General features: G+C 38.5%; 1 protein-coding gene across 3 annotated transcripts in view; it reads left to right on the top strand.

The window, feature by feature from the left end:
- Positions 1–12,620, top strand: part of LOC106876177 (acetylserotonin O-methyltransferase) — a 63,442-nt gene that overhangs the window by 49,864 nt on the left and 958 nt on the right. For all 3 annotated transcript variants that reach the window (XM_089363828.1, XM_089363830.1, XM_089363829.1), the window contains 6 exons: positions 4,608–4,776; positions 6,174–6,314; positions 7,777–8,166; positions 9,110–9,250; positions 9,849–9,971; positions 10,466–12,620. The exon at positions 10,466–12,620 is cut by the window's right edge and continues 958 nt beyond it. In XM_089363828.1, coding sequence (XP_089219954.1) covers positions 4,608–4,776; positions 6,174–6,314; positions 7,777–8,166; positions 9,110–9,250; positions 9,849–9,971; positions 10,466–10,689 — 1,188 coding nt within the window. In that variant the 3' untranslated portion in view covers positions 10,690–12,620. The remainder of the gene's footprint in view (positions 1–4,607; positions 4,777–6,173; positions 6,315–7,776; positions 8,167–9,109; positions 9,251–9,848; positions 9,972–10,465) is intronic.

Raw genomic sequence — 12,620 nt, 5'->3', positions numbered from 1 at the left:
GAATTTTATTTTTGAGATCAACTGATTTAGCATTTTCTCTCACTCTCTCTCCTTTTCACACACACACACACACACACAAACACAAACACACACACACACACAAACACACACACACACACACACACACGCACACCACCATCACCATAGAACTCCTTTCGATGTTATTTCCCACACTTTGTGTGTGTGTATGCATATATGTATGTATGCATATGTGTGTGTATGCATGCAAATGTGTAAATATGAGTATATGTGTATGTACACGCATCCGTATATACAAATATGTTGGTGTATATACGCAGATTGGAAGTCTGCATTTGTATAGATTAACTTCTGATAGTAGTACGTGTGTGTATATACATATTATATATGTATGCGAGTGTATATATTATCAATCGTTAGTGTTACGAAGCTGAACTCTTAGCTGGGTCTTCAGATACATTTAGTACCATAGTTCGTGGCTAGTTGACTTAATTCGACCTCAGTTTATTTTGTCTCCATCACCACCACAGGTACACAAAATACACACGCACAGTAAATGTAAATTAAAGAGGCGTTTTATAACATCTTATTTTAAAGTCTACGACTTGTATATTCTAGGAGATGTATGTCTAAGTGGTAAGGTGACCGAGGTCGCTATCATAAAGTCATGGGCTTGATACCGGGTCGGGGGTTGGGCCGCGTTGTATCCTTGGGCAAGCAACATTACTTTATGTTGCTTCATACCACTTGGGTGGCAAAACTGCGTACAAAGACTGGCGAAGCTGCTGGTCAGTGCTACCTTGGTGCGACAGTTTTATTGAGCCAGTAGAAATTATTCGTACCTTTGCAGGCATTGAAAATACGAGAGGATACAACAGTCGACTTCTTCTCGGTGAACTCTCCCGTCGCTTCGACAAATGAGTTCGTTTGCTGAACAATCTGCACAATGAATATTACAATGAATATGGTTTGTGCAGAGCTAGTCCCATTCACTTGTCCTTCAAACTTGTATTGATCTGGTCCAACTAGTGCCACAAACGCAGCACTTCTCAGTATGCAGAATTTGTATGAAGTTCCCTTTTCTTAGATGGGCAGCTAAAGACCTGAAGGACCTCATTTGTCTTGGATCTGTAGGAGTGTCTGCGAGTAACCTTCTTCCGGAGACAATTCCTTGACGTGCCAATTAACCCACAGGTACTACTGGCAGGCAATATTACAGGTTACAGTAGATCTGGGAACAAGAGTTATTAAGAAGTGGTTCTGAACTTCTCCGAACCTCGGAACTCCCAAACCTCGCCTTCCTGCTTTTACTTTTAGCTTAGTTTCAAATATGCATATTCTAATGGTTAGGGTGACAGGCTTTCAATTGTAATATCATGCATTCGAACCATGTGCTGACGGCACAATGTATCCTCGAGTAAGATACTTCCATGTAATTTTGCTCTAGTTCACTCGTCTAGACGCGAGTTTCAACAACCACCTCTGGGTTTAAGCTTATGAAGGACTGGTGCCCCGTCGAAGAAAAACTTTCAAGGCTACAAGTAACCATTACATGACACCCTGTTTCTGTTATAAACTATCATGAGTGTATAACTGGATATATCTAGAAATCATATTTCTCTGTTCCTTGCTCATTTATAAGATGGCAGGGTTGAATTTGAGGGTAATTTAGTTGCTATTTCTCCAAGATTAGATTACCACATAGCAGCATCTGCATTATTTTATGTGCCCAATGTTTAGTGTAAGTGGTGCCGTTGATGGTACTATTTTGAGAAATAGTAAGTGAATCTCTGATTAAAAGATTTTCAATCATCTCGTCCTTTTTCTACTTTTTTGACATAGTATATCTAGGACTGCATTATCCAAAATGACCTTTTTGTTTTCAAGATAATAGGATATGATTTGAAAGCGACTCTGGCTGCTATTTCAAGCAGGTCAAGTATTTATTTAATGGTTTCTTTGAAACCTCGATTAGCTATAGAATAACGTAGTTCTGTCAAATTGACTCTACAACGCAGTTGAATTCTAGGCACGCACCTATGCATAAACGTATATGCACACATGCACGTACAGTTATACGCACGCATGCAAGCGCGCGGGCACTAATACCTAATTATGCGCGCGTGCACACACGCAGTTGCATTTATGTTCAAACACACACTCATACAGATATGAACAAACACACACGCTATTGCTCGCGCACGCAGTCAAGCTCGGACACACGTGAGCGCTTAGGCACAGTTTTAAACGTACACACACAATTCCGTGCTCTCACACACACACACACACACACACACACACACACACACACACGAAGGCGCGTGCACACATCTACAGTTATGAACGTACACATGCGCGCACCCGAGCATACACTCACTCTCACATCGAGAGAGAGAGAGAGAGGGGGGATGTTGAATACCAGTCAGTCGGTTAGCGAGACATGGAGATATATGTAAGAAGAAATCCTCTCTGTTTAGTGTTGATAAATCAGTCATCTACGATGTCACGAATTGTCACCGAAGACAAGATTGGGCTCGTAATGTAAGGGAGATAACTCTCAGTACAAAAAAAGGAATAAAATTATCTAAGATTTAACTGAAGCCGTCGTAGTAATAATGGTGTGGACAATTTTTCTTATTTATCCCTAGGTAGTTCACAACTGAGCATACTTGTAATTTAAGGCATTCCAGCCGTGACCATCCTGCATCTTTAGGATTATGCAGGACCATATCTAATGCAGTCTCTCTCTCTCTCTCATAATATATATGTATGTATGTAAACAGAATTGATTTGAGGGTGAATTGGCTGTTATTTCTTGCAGATTGAAAAAAGTTATCTTTATTTTCGGGAAAAATTCTGTTCTATTTCCTATCTTATTGCTTCTGCATTCCTTCACTTTTATTTATTTTGTTTTTTTTTCAACTTTATTTTGCGCCCTCCCACTCTTAACGACCCTGGCAACTGACTTTTTCTCTTTTTCTCTCTCTCTCTCACTCTTTTTCTCTTTTTCTTTCTCTCTCTCTCTCTTTCTCTCTTTTTATTTCTTTTTCTTTCTTTTTCTCTTTCTCTCTTTTTCTTTCTCTTTCTCTCTCTCGCTCTCTTTCTCTCTCTCTCTCGCTTTTTTCCTCGCTTTTTTTCTCTCTCGCTTTTTTTTCTTTCTCTCCATCGCTCTTTTTCTCTCATTTTCTCTCTCTCGCTCTCTTTCTCTCTTTCTCTCCATCTCTTTTTCTCTCTGTCGCTCTTTTTCTCTCTTTCTCTTTCTTTCCTTTTCTCTCTTTCTTTCTTTTTCTCTCTTTCTCTCTCTCTCTCACTTTTTCTCTCTTTTTCTCTTTCGCTCTTTTTCTCTCTCTCGCTCTTTTTCTCTCTTTCTCTCCGTCGCTCTTTTTCTCTCTTTCTCTCCGTCGCTCTTTTTCTCTCTTTCTCTCCGTCGCTCTTTTTCTCTCTTTCTCTCCGTCGCTCTTTTTCTCTCTTTCTCTCCGTCGCTCTTTTTCTCTCTTTCTCTCCGTCGCTCTTTTTCTCTCTTTCTCTCCGTCGCTCTTTTTCTCTCTTTCTCTCCGTCGCTCTTTTTCTCTCTTTCTCTCCGTCGCTCTTTCTCTCACTTTCTCTCCGTCGCTCTTTCTCTCACTTTCTCTCCGTCGCTCTTTCTCTCTCTTTCTCTCCGTCGCTCTTTCTCTCTCTTTCTCTCCGTCGCTCTTTCTCTCTCTTTCTCTCCGTCGCTCTTTCTCTCTCTTTCTCTCCGTCGCTCTTTCTCTCTCTTTCTCTCCGTCGCTCTTTCTCTCTTTCTCTCTCTTTTTTTTTCTTTTTCTCTTTCTCTCTCTCTCACTTTTCTCTCTCTATCGCTCTTTTCTGTCTTTCTCTTTCTCTCTTTTTCTCTCTTTCTCTCTCTCTCTCTCACTTTTTCTCTCTTTCTCGCTCTTTTTCTCCCTTTCTCTCTCTCTCGCTCTTTCTCTCTTTCTCTCTCTCTCGCTCTTTCTCTCTTTCTCTCTCTCTCGCTCTTTCTCTCTTTCTCTCTCTCTCGCTCTTTCTCTCTTTCTCTCTCTCTCGCTCTTTCTCTCTTTCTCTCTCTCTCGCTCTTTCTCTCTTTCTCTCTCTCTCGCTCTTTCTCTCTTTCTCTCTCTCTCGCTCTTTCTCTCTTTCTCTCTCTCTCGCTCTTTCTCTCTTTCTCTCTCTCTCGCTCTTTCTCTCTTTCTCTCTCTCTCGCTCTTTCTCTCTCTCTCGCTCTTTCTCTCTTTCTCGCTCTCTCGCTCTTTCTCTCTTTCTCGCTCTCTCGCTCTTTCTCTCTTTCTCGCTCTCTCGCTCTTTCTCTCTTTCTCGCTCTCTCGCTCTCTCGCTCTTTCGCTCTTTCTCTCTTTCTCGCTCTCTCGCTCTCTCTCTCGCTCTCTTTAAATTCTTCGATTTTATATGCCTGACAATCGCATGTAAGAGCAAGTAGATATATAGTCCATGTTTAACTGACAAATTCAATTGACAAAAACATGATCATCCCCAAGTATAACAATAATAAAACAAAACTTGCTCTGAAGTATTTCTTCCCGCTCTTTTCGTTACGAGTTCAAATCTGCCGGGATCAACTTTGTTTCTCATCACTTTGGTGTCTTGTTTTAATTCTTGCTTTCCATCTTTTACAGATATTGATGTACGGCCTCGAAGTAGGATTATTCGACGAAATCGAATCAAACGGTGAACCATTAACAGCGGCTGGAATCGCTCGTAAATTTAACTACGATAAATCCACGACTGAGCGTTTTCTAAACACATTGGTCTCTTTAGACCTCCTCGACAAAGAAGTTCAAAAAGGTAAAACTTCTCTCCTTCTCTCTCTCCTCTCTCTCCTATCTCTCTCTCTCCCTTCCCTATCTCTCTCTCTCCCTTCCCTATCTCTCTCTCTCCCTTCCCTATCTCTCTCTCTCCCTTCCCTATCTCTCTCTCTCCCCCTTTCCCTATCTCTCTCTCTCCCCCTTTCCCTATCTCTCTCTCTCCCCCTTTCCCTATCTCTCTCTCTCCCCCTTTCCCTATCTCTCTCTCTCCCCCTTTCCCTATCTCTCTCTCTCCCCCTTTCCCTATCTCTCTCTCTCCCCCTTTCCCTATCTCTCTCTCTCCCCCTTTCCCTATCTCTCTCTCTCCCCCTTTCCCTATCTCTCTCTCTCCCCCTTTCCCTATCTCTCTCTCTCCCCCTTTCCCTATCTCTCTCTCTCCCCCTTTCCCTATCTCTCTCTCTCCCCCTTTCCCTATCTCTCTCTCTCCCCCTTTCCCTATCTCTCTCTCTCCCCCTTTCCCTATCTCTCTCTCTCCCCCTTTCCCTATCTCTCTCTCTCCCCCTTTCCCTATCTCTCTCTCTCCCCCTTTCCCTATCTCTCTCTCTCCCCCTTTCCCTATCTCTCTCTCTCCCCCTTTCCCTATCTCTCTCTCTCCCCCTTTCCCTATCTCTCTCTCTCCCCCTTTCCCTATCTCTCTCTCTCCCCCTTTCCCTATCTCTCTCTCTCCCCCTTTCCCTATCTCTCTCTCTCCCCCTTTCCCTATCTCTCTCTCTCCCCCTTTCCCTATCTCTCTCTCTCCCCCTTTCCCTATCTCTCTCTCTCCCCCTTTCCCTATCTCTCTCTCTCCCCCTTTCCCTATCTCTCTCTCTCCCCCTTTCCCTATCTCTCTCTCTCCCCCTTTCCCTATCTCTCTCTCTCCCCCTTTCCCTATCTCTCTCTCTCCCCCTTTCCCTATCTCTCTCTCTCCCCCTTTCCCTATCTCTCTCTCTCCCCCTTTCCCTATCTCTCTCTCTCCCCCTTTCCCTATCTCTCTCTCTCCCCCTTTCCCTATCTCTCTCTCTCCCCCTTTCCCTATCTCTCTCTCTCCCCTTCTCTCTTTCTCTCTCTCTCTCCTTCTCTCTCGTATTTGTGTGTACATATGCATGTGAGAGTTTCTATTCCGTCTTTCACACATTTTGCTATAGTTCTGCTGTTTTTTTATTATATTTCCAAACACTTTTGTCATAAATCTCTCATGATAAATGCCGAGCACGTGTGCGCCTATTCTTTCTTTCTTTCTCCCCCCTCTCTCTCTCTCTCACACACACACACAGTGACAAAAGAACAGGAGTTATGTAATCGCTTTCATTAGCTTACACTCAGCCGTACGTTTGTGTGAGTGTACGTCCACGTATATGTATGCGTGCTTATATATTTTGCATTTATATTTCTCGATAGGTAATGTTGTATACAGCAACACGGCAGGGACGACAAAATACTTAACTAGATCCCGGCGACCAGCATTAATTGCATCCGCCATGTCTGAATTTAATGTTATTCTTCCACTTTTATCAAATCTCACCAGCACATTGAAATCAGGTAAGATTTTTTTCTTTATTTACCAGAAATATATATTATCCATCGTCAGTTTTGGTCTCTTCTTCTCAAGCTTTAACAATCACACCTTTTTATTCATACTTTTTCAACGCTTTCTAAGCTATGGATCAACACCCGACCATATGCATAAGGGTGTAGCTATGTGGCAAGAAATTTGCTTCCAAACCGCAATGTTCCAGGTTAAGTCTCATTGCTTGGCACCTCCGATGAAGGTTTTCTACTATAGCGTCTGGCGACCAAAGGGAAAACTGAAAGAAGCCCGTTATATATATATATATATATATATATATATATATATATAATGTGTATATATATAATACAAAGTCGAAATTTATAGAAAAGCAAAAGATGACAGGTGTATGAACAACAAGAAAATGTATTAGTTTGACGCTCGGGGAAAATGAAGGTTTTTTTACGTTTCGAGCCTACGCTCTTCAGCAGAAAGGAATAAGAGAACATATGAGAGAATGAAAACAACTTGTGAATTTCAGCAAAGCATTTAATACGCGACCCCAGTTCGAGCTTAGTGATTATTACTGTTGTTTTTGGACCTATGAGAATCAGCAGCTAAATCTTCCTCATATCATGCCCTTAAATCAAGATATATATTGTCCTGGAAAAAACAATTTCTGTTTTCATTCTTTTATTAACAGATGTGCGATTCGTTGAGTTCTTAACTATGGTTTACAGAGCGCGATAAATTGCAGAAAGAAACGAATCACTGATGTTTCCATGACGACCTCATCATAATAGATTGGTGCGTGACACACAGTTTTGGGTCCCCCAAATACACTGACCTTCGAATACTTTTTAATGATTTCTGACTCGCACTAGTTTTGTAATGATAATGATGATTTCAATTTCTGGCGCAAGGGCAGCAACTTTCGATTACATTTACCCAGTGTTCAACTGGTACTTGTTTTATCGACTTCGAAAAGATGAAAGGCAAAGTCGAGCCTGTAGAGTTTGAGGTCAAAACGTAAAGAGCCAGAAGGAATATTGCAAAGCATTTCTCTGACACTCTGCTAGCTCCCCATCTTTTAATGGTTCTTTGATTTAGGCACAAAAGCATAAATTTTAGTGGGTGGAGTAGTTGATATTATCACTTCAAGTACGTGAATGATAGTTTATCAACCCTGGAGGAGGGAAAAGCAAATTTAATGAGGGTGGATTTTAACACAGAATGTAATGAGTCTGGAGAAATAACGCAAGACATTTTTGTCCGATCCACTTGTGATTTTGTCAGTCCTTATTGCTATTTTTCGTTTGCTCCTTGGTTCAGAATGTTTTCAGTTATATCACTCTTATTGTTTGCTAATTATATCACTCTTATTGTTTGCTGATGGTCTGCTTCATATGACAAAACGAAGTTTGCGTGTGTTACAATTGTAAACCTTATTTGAAATTCACTTAACAATTTTCTCGTTTCTTTCGTTCTGAACAGGCAAAGCATTTATAGACATGGCGAATATAAAGGCGGGAAAAATGTTGAATAATGAAAATCCTCCAATGAAAAATATTCATATAGAAGACCAGAAGGATACTGCCCACAACAAAGGTAGCCACACCGAATCGAGTCATACACCGGGTGTTAACTGTACAAATGGAGTCACACCAAACGGCACAAATGGTATTAGTGCCAACATTACTGGTACCAATGGCACACACACTACTAACGGAACTCATCCGGACAAAGCTAGTAACGGTAGTAAACCGGCAATGGATTGTAGTGCAATGATAATGTTGTCTATGGATGGTCTTACAGTACCTTGTGCTCCAGTTTTAGTGAAAGCTTTTGATCTGAGTGCTCACAGAACTGCTGTTGATTTAGGTGGTATGTATTACTTTTCATAAAATGTAATAACTACGATTTGCTTTTTATCTTTTTCGAACCTAAAGGCATCTGTAATATATCGAGATCACTTCAACTGTAGACACAGTTAAATCGTTAGCAACATTTAATATAATGTACCAGTAGTAAAGATGCTATAAGCACGTTTCTCTTCCCATTCTCTACTCTTTCATTTTCTCTCTACATATGACTGCTGAAGAAGCACTTAAACGCGAAACGTCGAAGACATTTAGAACGTCTCTCTACTTCAGCGTCAAACTGATAATTTCACATTGTTGTGTTACTGTTCAATCACACACCACGTGCTAACGATTCCGCCAGCTATAAATTAATATCGATATTTCTAACAAGCACAAGAACTGACATTAATGCAGAAGTGTATAATCGATTATCACATCTCCATACATATTATATCGACTCTGGAAAGAGGGGAGATAAAGCTGATTCAGAATTCGAACGTAAATAGTATTAAATTAAGCGTTGCATTATGTCTACCACTCTACCGGTTTTGTATGGAAGCCCGTAGGATGGATTCCTCGTAGAATTCAACTTTCTCACATTCGTCACACAGATTCTATTTGAGAATTATTTTGGGATTGCAGATGTCTGTGGAATACTCGGCTGCTTACACGTCTATTTCAGTAGGCAGACACTTCAGCTAATCAAACACCTAAATGATTATACGTTGTTTTGGGAGTAAGTTCAACACGTACAGACGCATAAACAGGGGGAAAGAGGGTAGTCCAGAAGTCATGAAGTATAAAACCGCAGGTAGACCAAAATCAAAATCTACCTGATTATGTCCACAAATTGTAATATCCCTTCGAACTTGATGAATTTTGGCCCGCACCTTATTTTGTGTATGTGTGTGTTCTTTTTGTTTTTAAATGTTTTTTTTAAATCCTAACTTTGTCTATGTTTACAGGAGGCTCCGGTTTGATAGGTAGGACATTAGCAAGTCACTATCCAGAAATGAATATCACAGTCTTTGATCTCCCATCTGTCGTACAATTGGCGAAAAAACTTTATCCCGAGAATAGCAGTGGTCAAGTGAATTTTGTAGCAGGTAAGTCGTAACGTTGCATCCTGTCCTACTATGTTAAACACTTACGAAGGAATGAAACCTCGGCTCCAATTAGATTATATGACCCCATGTAGTAATAACGCACTCCTTTACATTCTCGCAAATAAAACTGGTAATTTCTAAGGTTGAAACTATTTCATTTTTCCTTAATTTAAAAAATCACCGAAAGAAAAAAGAATTAAAGTATAATCTTCAGGATTAATTCTAGTGACCAAAGTCGACCTCGGTGGATTTTGAAATCAAAACTTACATACGGAAGAAACGCCGTTAAGCATTTTGTCCGGTGTGGTAACGATTCTGGCGTCTTGCTTTAATATATATATGCTTTAAAACAGACTGGAATTTGTGGTATTATTTAGAATTCTGTAGTTACAATTGTTTCATTACAACATGGGAAATACACTATATAAACATAAAATTTATATTAATAGCATGAATATATTTAATTCATTATATAATCCTAACACATACATTAACATTTAGTATCCATTAGATGAGAAATTTCAGAATACATTTCTTAAATAACTCTGTTTATTTACTGTTCAAAGATCTACATTATATATATTATATTTTTCTCTAGGTAATTTCTTCGAGGATGAGATCCCCGATGCTGATCTTTATGTGTTATCACATGTAATCCACGATATGACAGAGAAACAAATAGATATACTACTTAAACGGGTGTATAATAAACTACCTCCAGGTAAGTGATAATTCTTCTATTTCTGTTGTTGCTTCTCGTTACGTTCACTCTAGTTTACATAGTCTAGTATTGCCACTAGTGTGGCATCAGCAAAGTTAAGCATATACTGACAGTGATTTTATGCAGCTAATATTTTATCGTTTTGCTTTTGTACCTTGACTACGTTTGCTGTTAAAACGTTTGTCAAGAATGGTGAATCACGGGTTATGCTGCTGTGTGTGCGTGTGTGTGTGGATTCTTTAACAAGAACAGTGTTGATAGTGACATCATAGTTTCAGTCTACTTACCCTTCATCGTACTGTGGTACGTTTGAGAAGAGCTTGGCTTCACATAGTTTCTGGTACATTTAATTTTTCTAGGTTAGATAGAGCTCTGTTGAATGATAAGTGGGTTGTAGTGTTGGTTCTGATGGATAGACATTAATGGAAGATTTTTATGGATTAAATTTGGAGTCGTTTTATGTTACTAACATTCTGTTCATATTTTTTTTGCAGGCGGAAGTTTGCTAATCTTGGAGAAAACCCTTGATGAAATGAAAGATGGTCCTTCATTTGCAGTGAGCAATGATCTCATAATGTCGTTGATAAGTACTGGTCGTGAACGTTCAGCGAAAGAATATAGGGAAATATTAGAAGAACAAGGATTTACAAATATACAAATCCGTTTAGTTGGTGGATACAATTACTTTGATGCCATACTCTCGAAGAAACCATTTTAATTAAAAAAAAAGTATTAAAATAAAACAAACAATTGTACATTCATACACGTATCACATATACATACATATATTCATACATACACAAACGTGACTATATATATATATATATATATATATATATATATATATATTCAATTGTGTATGGTAGGATATATATACATACACATTAATATATTTGTGTATGCTTGTATATATATATGTTTACGCATTTGTTTGAACATTCTTATACATACACTCATATGCAATACATGAAACTGACATTTAAGACATTTACATATGTCTGATTATACATGCATATACACACATGATTTGCATGAATGCATACATATGTACGTGCATATTATATATATATATATATATATATATATATATATATATATATATATATATATATATATATACTATGCGTCGCGTTCTACATTAATCTCATAAATATTGACATCGGACATATCTTTTTGTCGTAAAGAAACTTAAAGGGGAACACAACGAACGCGTTACGAGGATGACGACGATGACTATAACGATGATTATTATGATAATGATGAAATAGAGGGAGACTGTGAATTTCTTACTGATTAAAAAAGTGTAGAAACATCGTTTTTCTTTCTGACACACTCACAGATATACACAAAAGGACAAGTATTTTTTTTCAAGATAAGACAATAATAGTATTATTGGTTATATTGTCATATATTTATAGTTAGAGAGATGGAGATATTATCATGTCCCAGTATATTTCTGGTATGTCTATTTTATTATCGATACCGGTGGCATTTGAAACCTTCCCCCACACAACTCATAATTAAAATAATAAACGTTACTTTCTAGTATATGTTAACTCTTCTAGATAGTTTCACAAAACTGCGAGACAGTTATTATTTTTACCATCAACACAACTTCTACTAACACTAATACTATCAGTTGCCAGATGCTTTTATATTGTATTAATTTCCTGGTGTGCTTTTATTCAAAACGGGGGAAGATTAGGCTAACCTCTGTGAGATTTTAATTCAGAAATCCTTTATATAAAACTATAATTATTGACATACTTATATTAAATCCCACTGAAAGAATCCTGTGGAAATGTTTCGCTTTACTTGTTTCTTCTCCCATGATAATAATGTCTTAAATAGCAATTCTAGTTCTTTTAGATAAATGGACATTGTTAAGTGGAGACATACAGACAGCTAATATTGCAACTACGTGAATCTTGCATCATGTTTTCAGCTCATTTTAACTCGCCCGCTTTTCTCTCTTTCTCTCTCACTCAGTAAAATAAGTGATCCGAAACTTTCATTCGTCTGAAGATTCACTCAGTTAAAGGGAGAAGAGTATGTAGCAGCAAATTTTACTTATTTTTATTAGAGAAAGAGAGATGGGAAGTTTAGCTGTGATAGTTTAGCATCCTTTCCCAAAAGCATGTGGAACCACCATGGGCAAACTTTTTGGATGGACATGCCAACGAAAAATTACGAAGAATTATTTTAGCAGTGCGGCCCGCTTCCTGAAAGAAGGTTGCCTATGCTTGATATAGAGGGTATAAGCATTTTTCATCTGCCAAAACAAAGTGGAACTGTTTGAGCACCGGGCTTATAGGTCTTTTTTTAAACTGAATGACGAAATGAATGTAGACAAGAAAGAAGAAAAAAGAGGGGAAATAAACAAAATATTGGAAAGAAAGAAATCATCGACCAAAAATTAATTATTCTTTTTCTTTAATCATGAACAATGTTGACGAAGTTTTCCTTTCTTTTTTCTTGCATATTTTTTAAATTTTTAACTCTCAGCCATTTTGAAAAAGAAGCAAAACAATTTCTTGTCCTCTGCTCAATATCCATCAGAATAAAATATAATTCACCAACTCATATTTGGAAAGTGGGTATTAAGAAACAGTGACTAAAATAATAAGAAAAATTATAATGATCGCGATG

This window comes from Octopus bimaculoides, chromosome 15 (assembly GCF_046866305.1).
Source record: "Octopus bimaculoides isolate indiv1 chromosome 15, ASM4686630v1, whole genome shotgun sequence".
NCBI lineage: Eukaryota > Metazoa > Mollusca > Cephalopoda > Octopoda > Octopodidae > Octopus > Octopus bimaculoides.
This window is presented reverse-complemented; position numbering and strand designations above follow the sequence as displayed.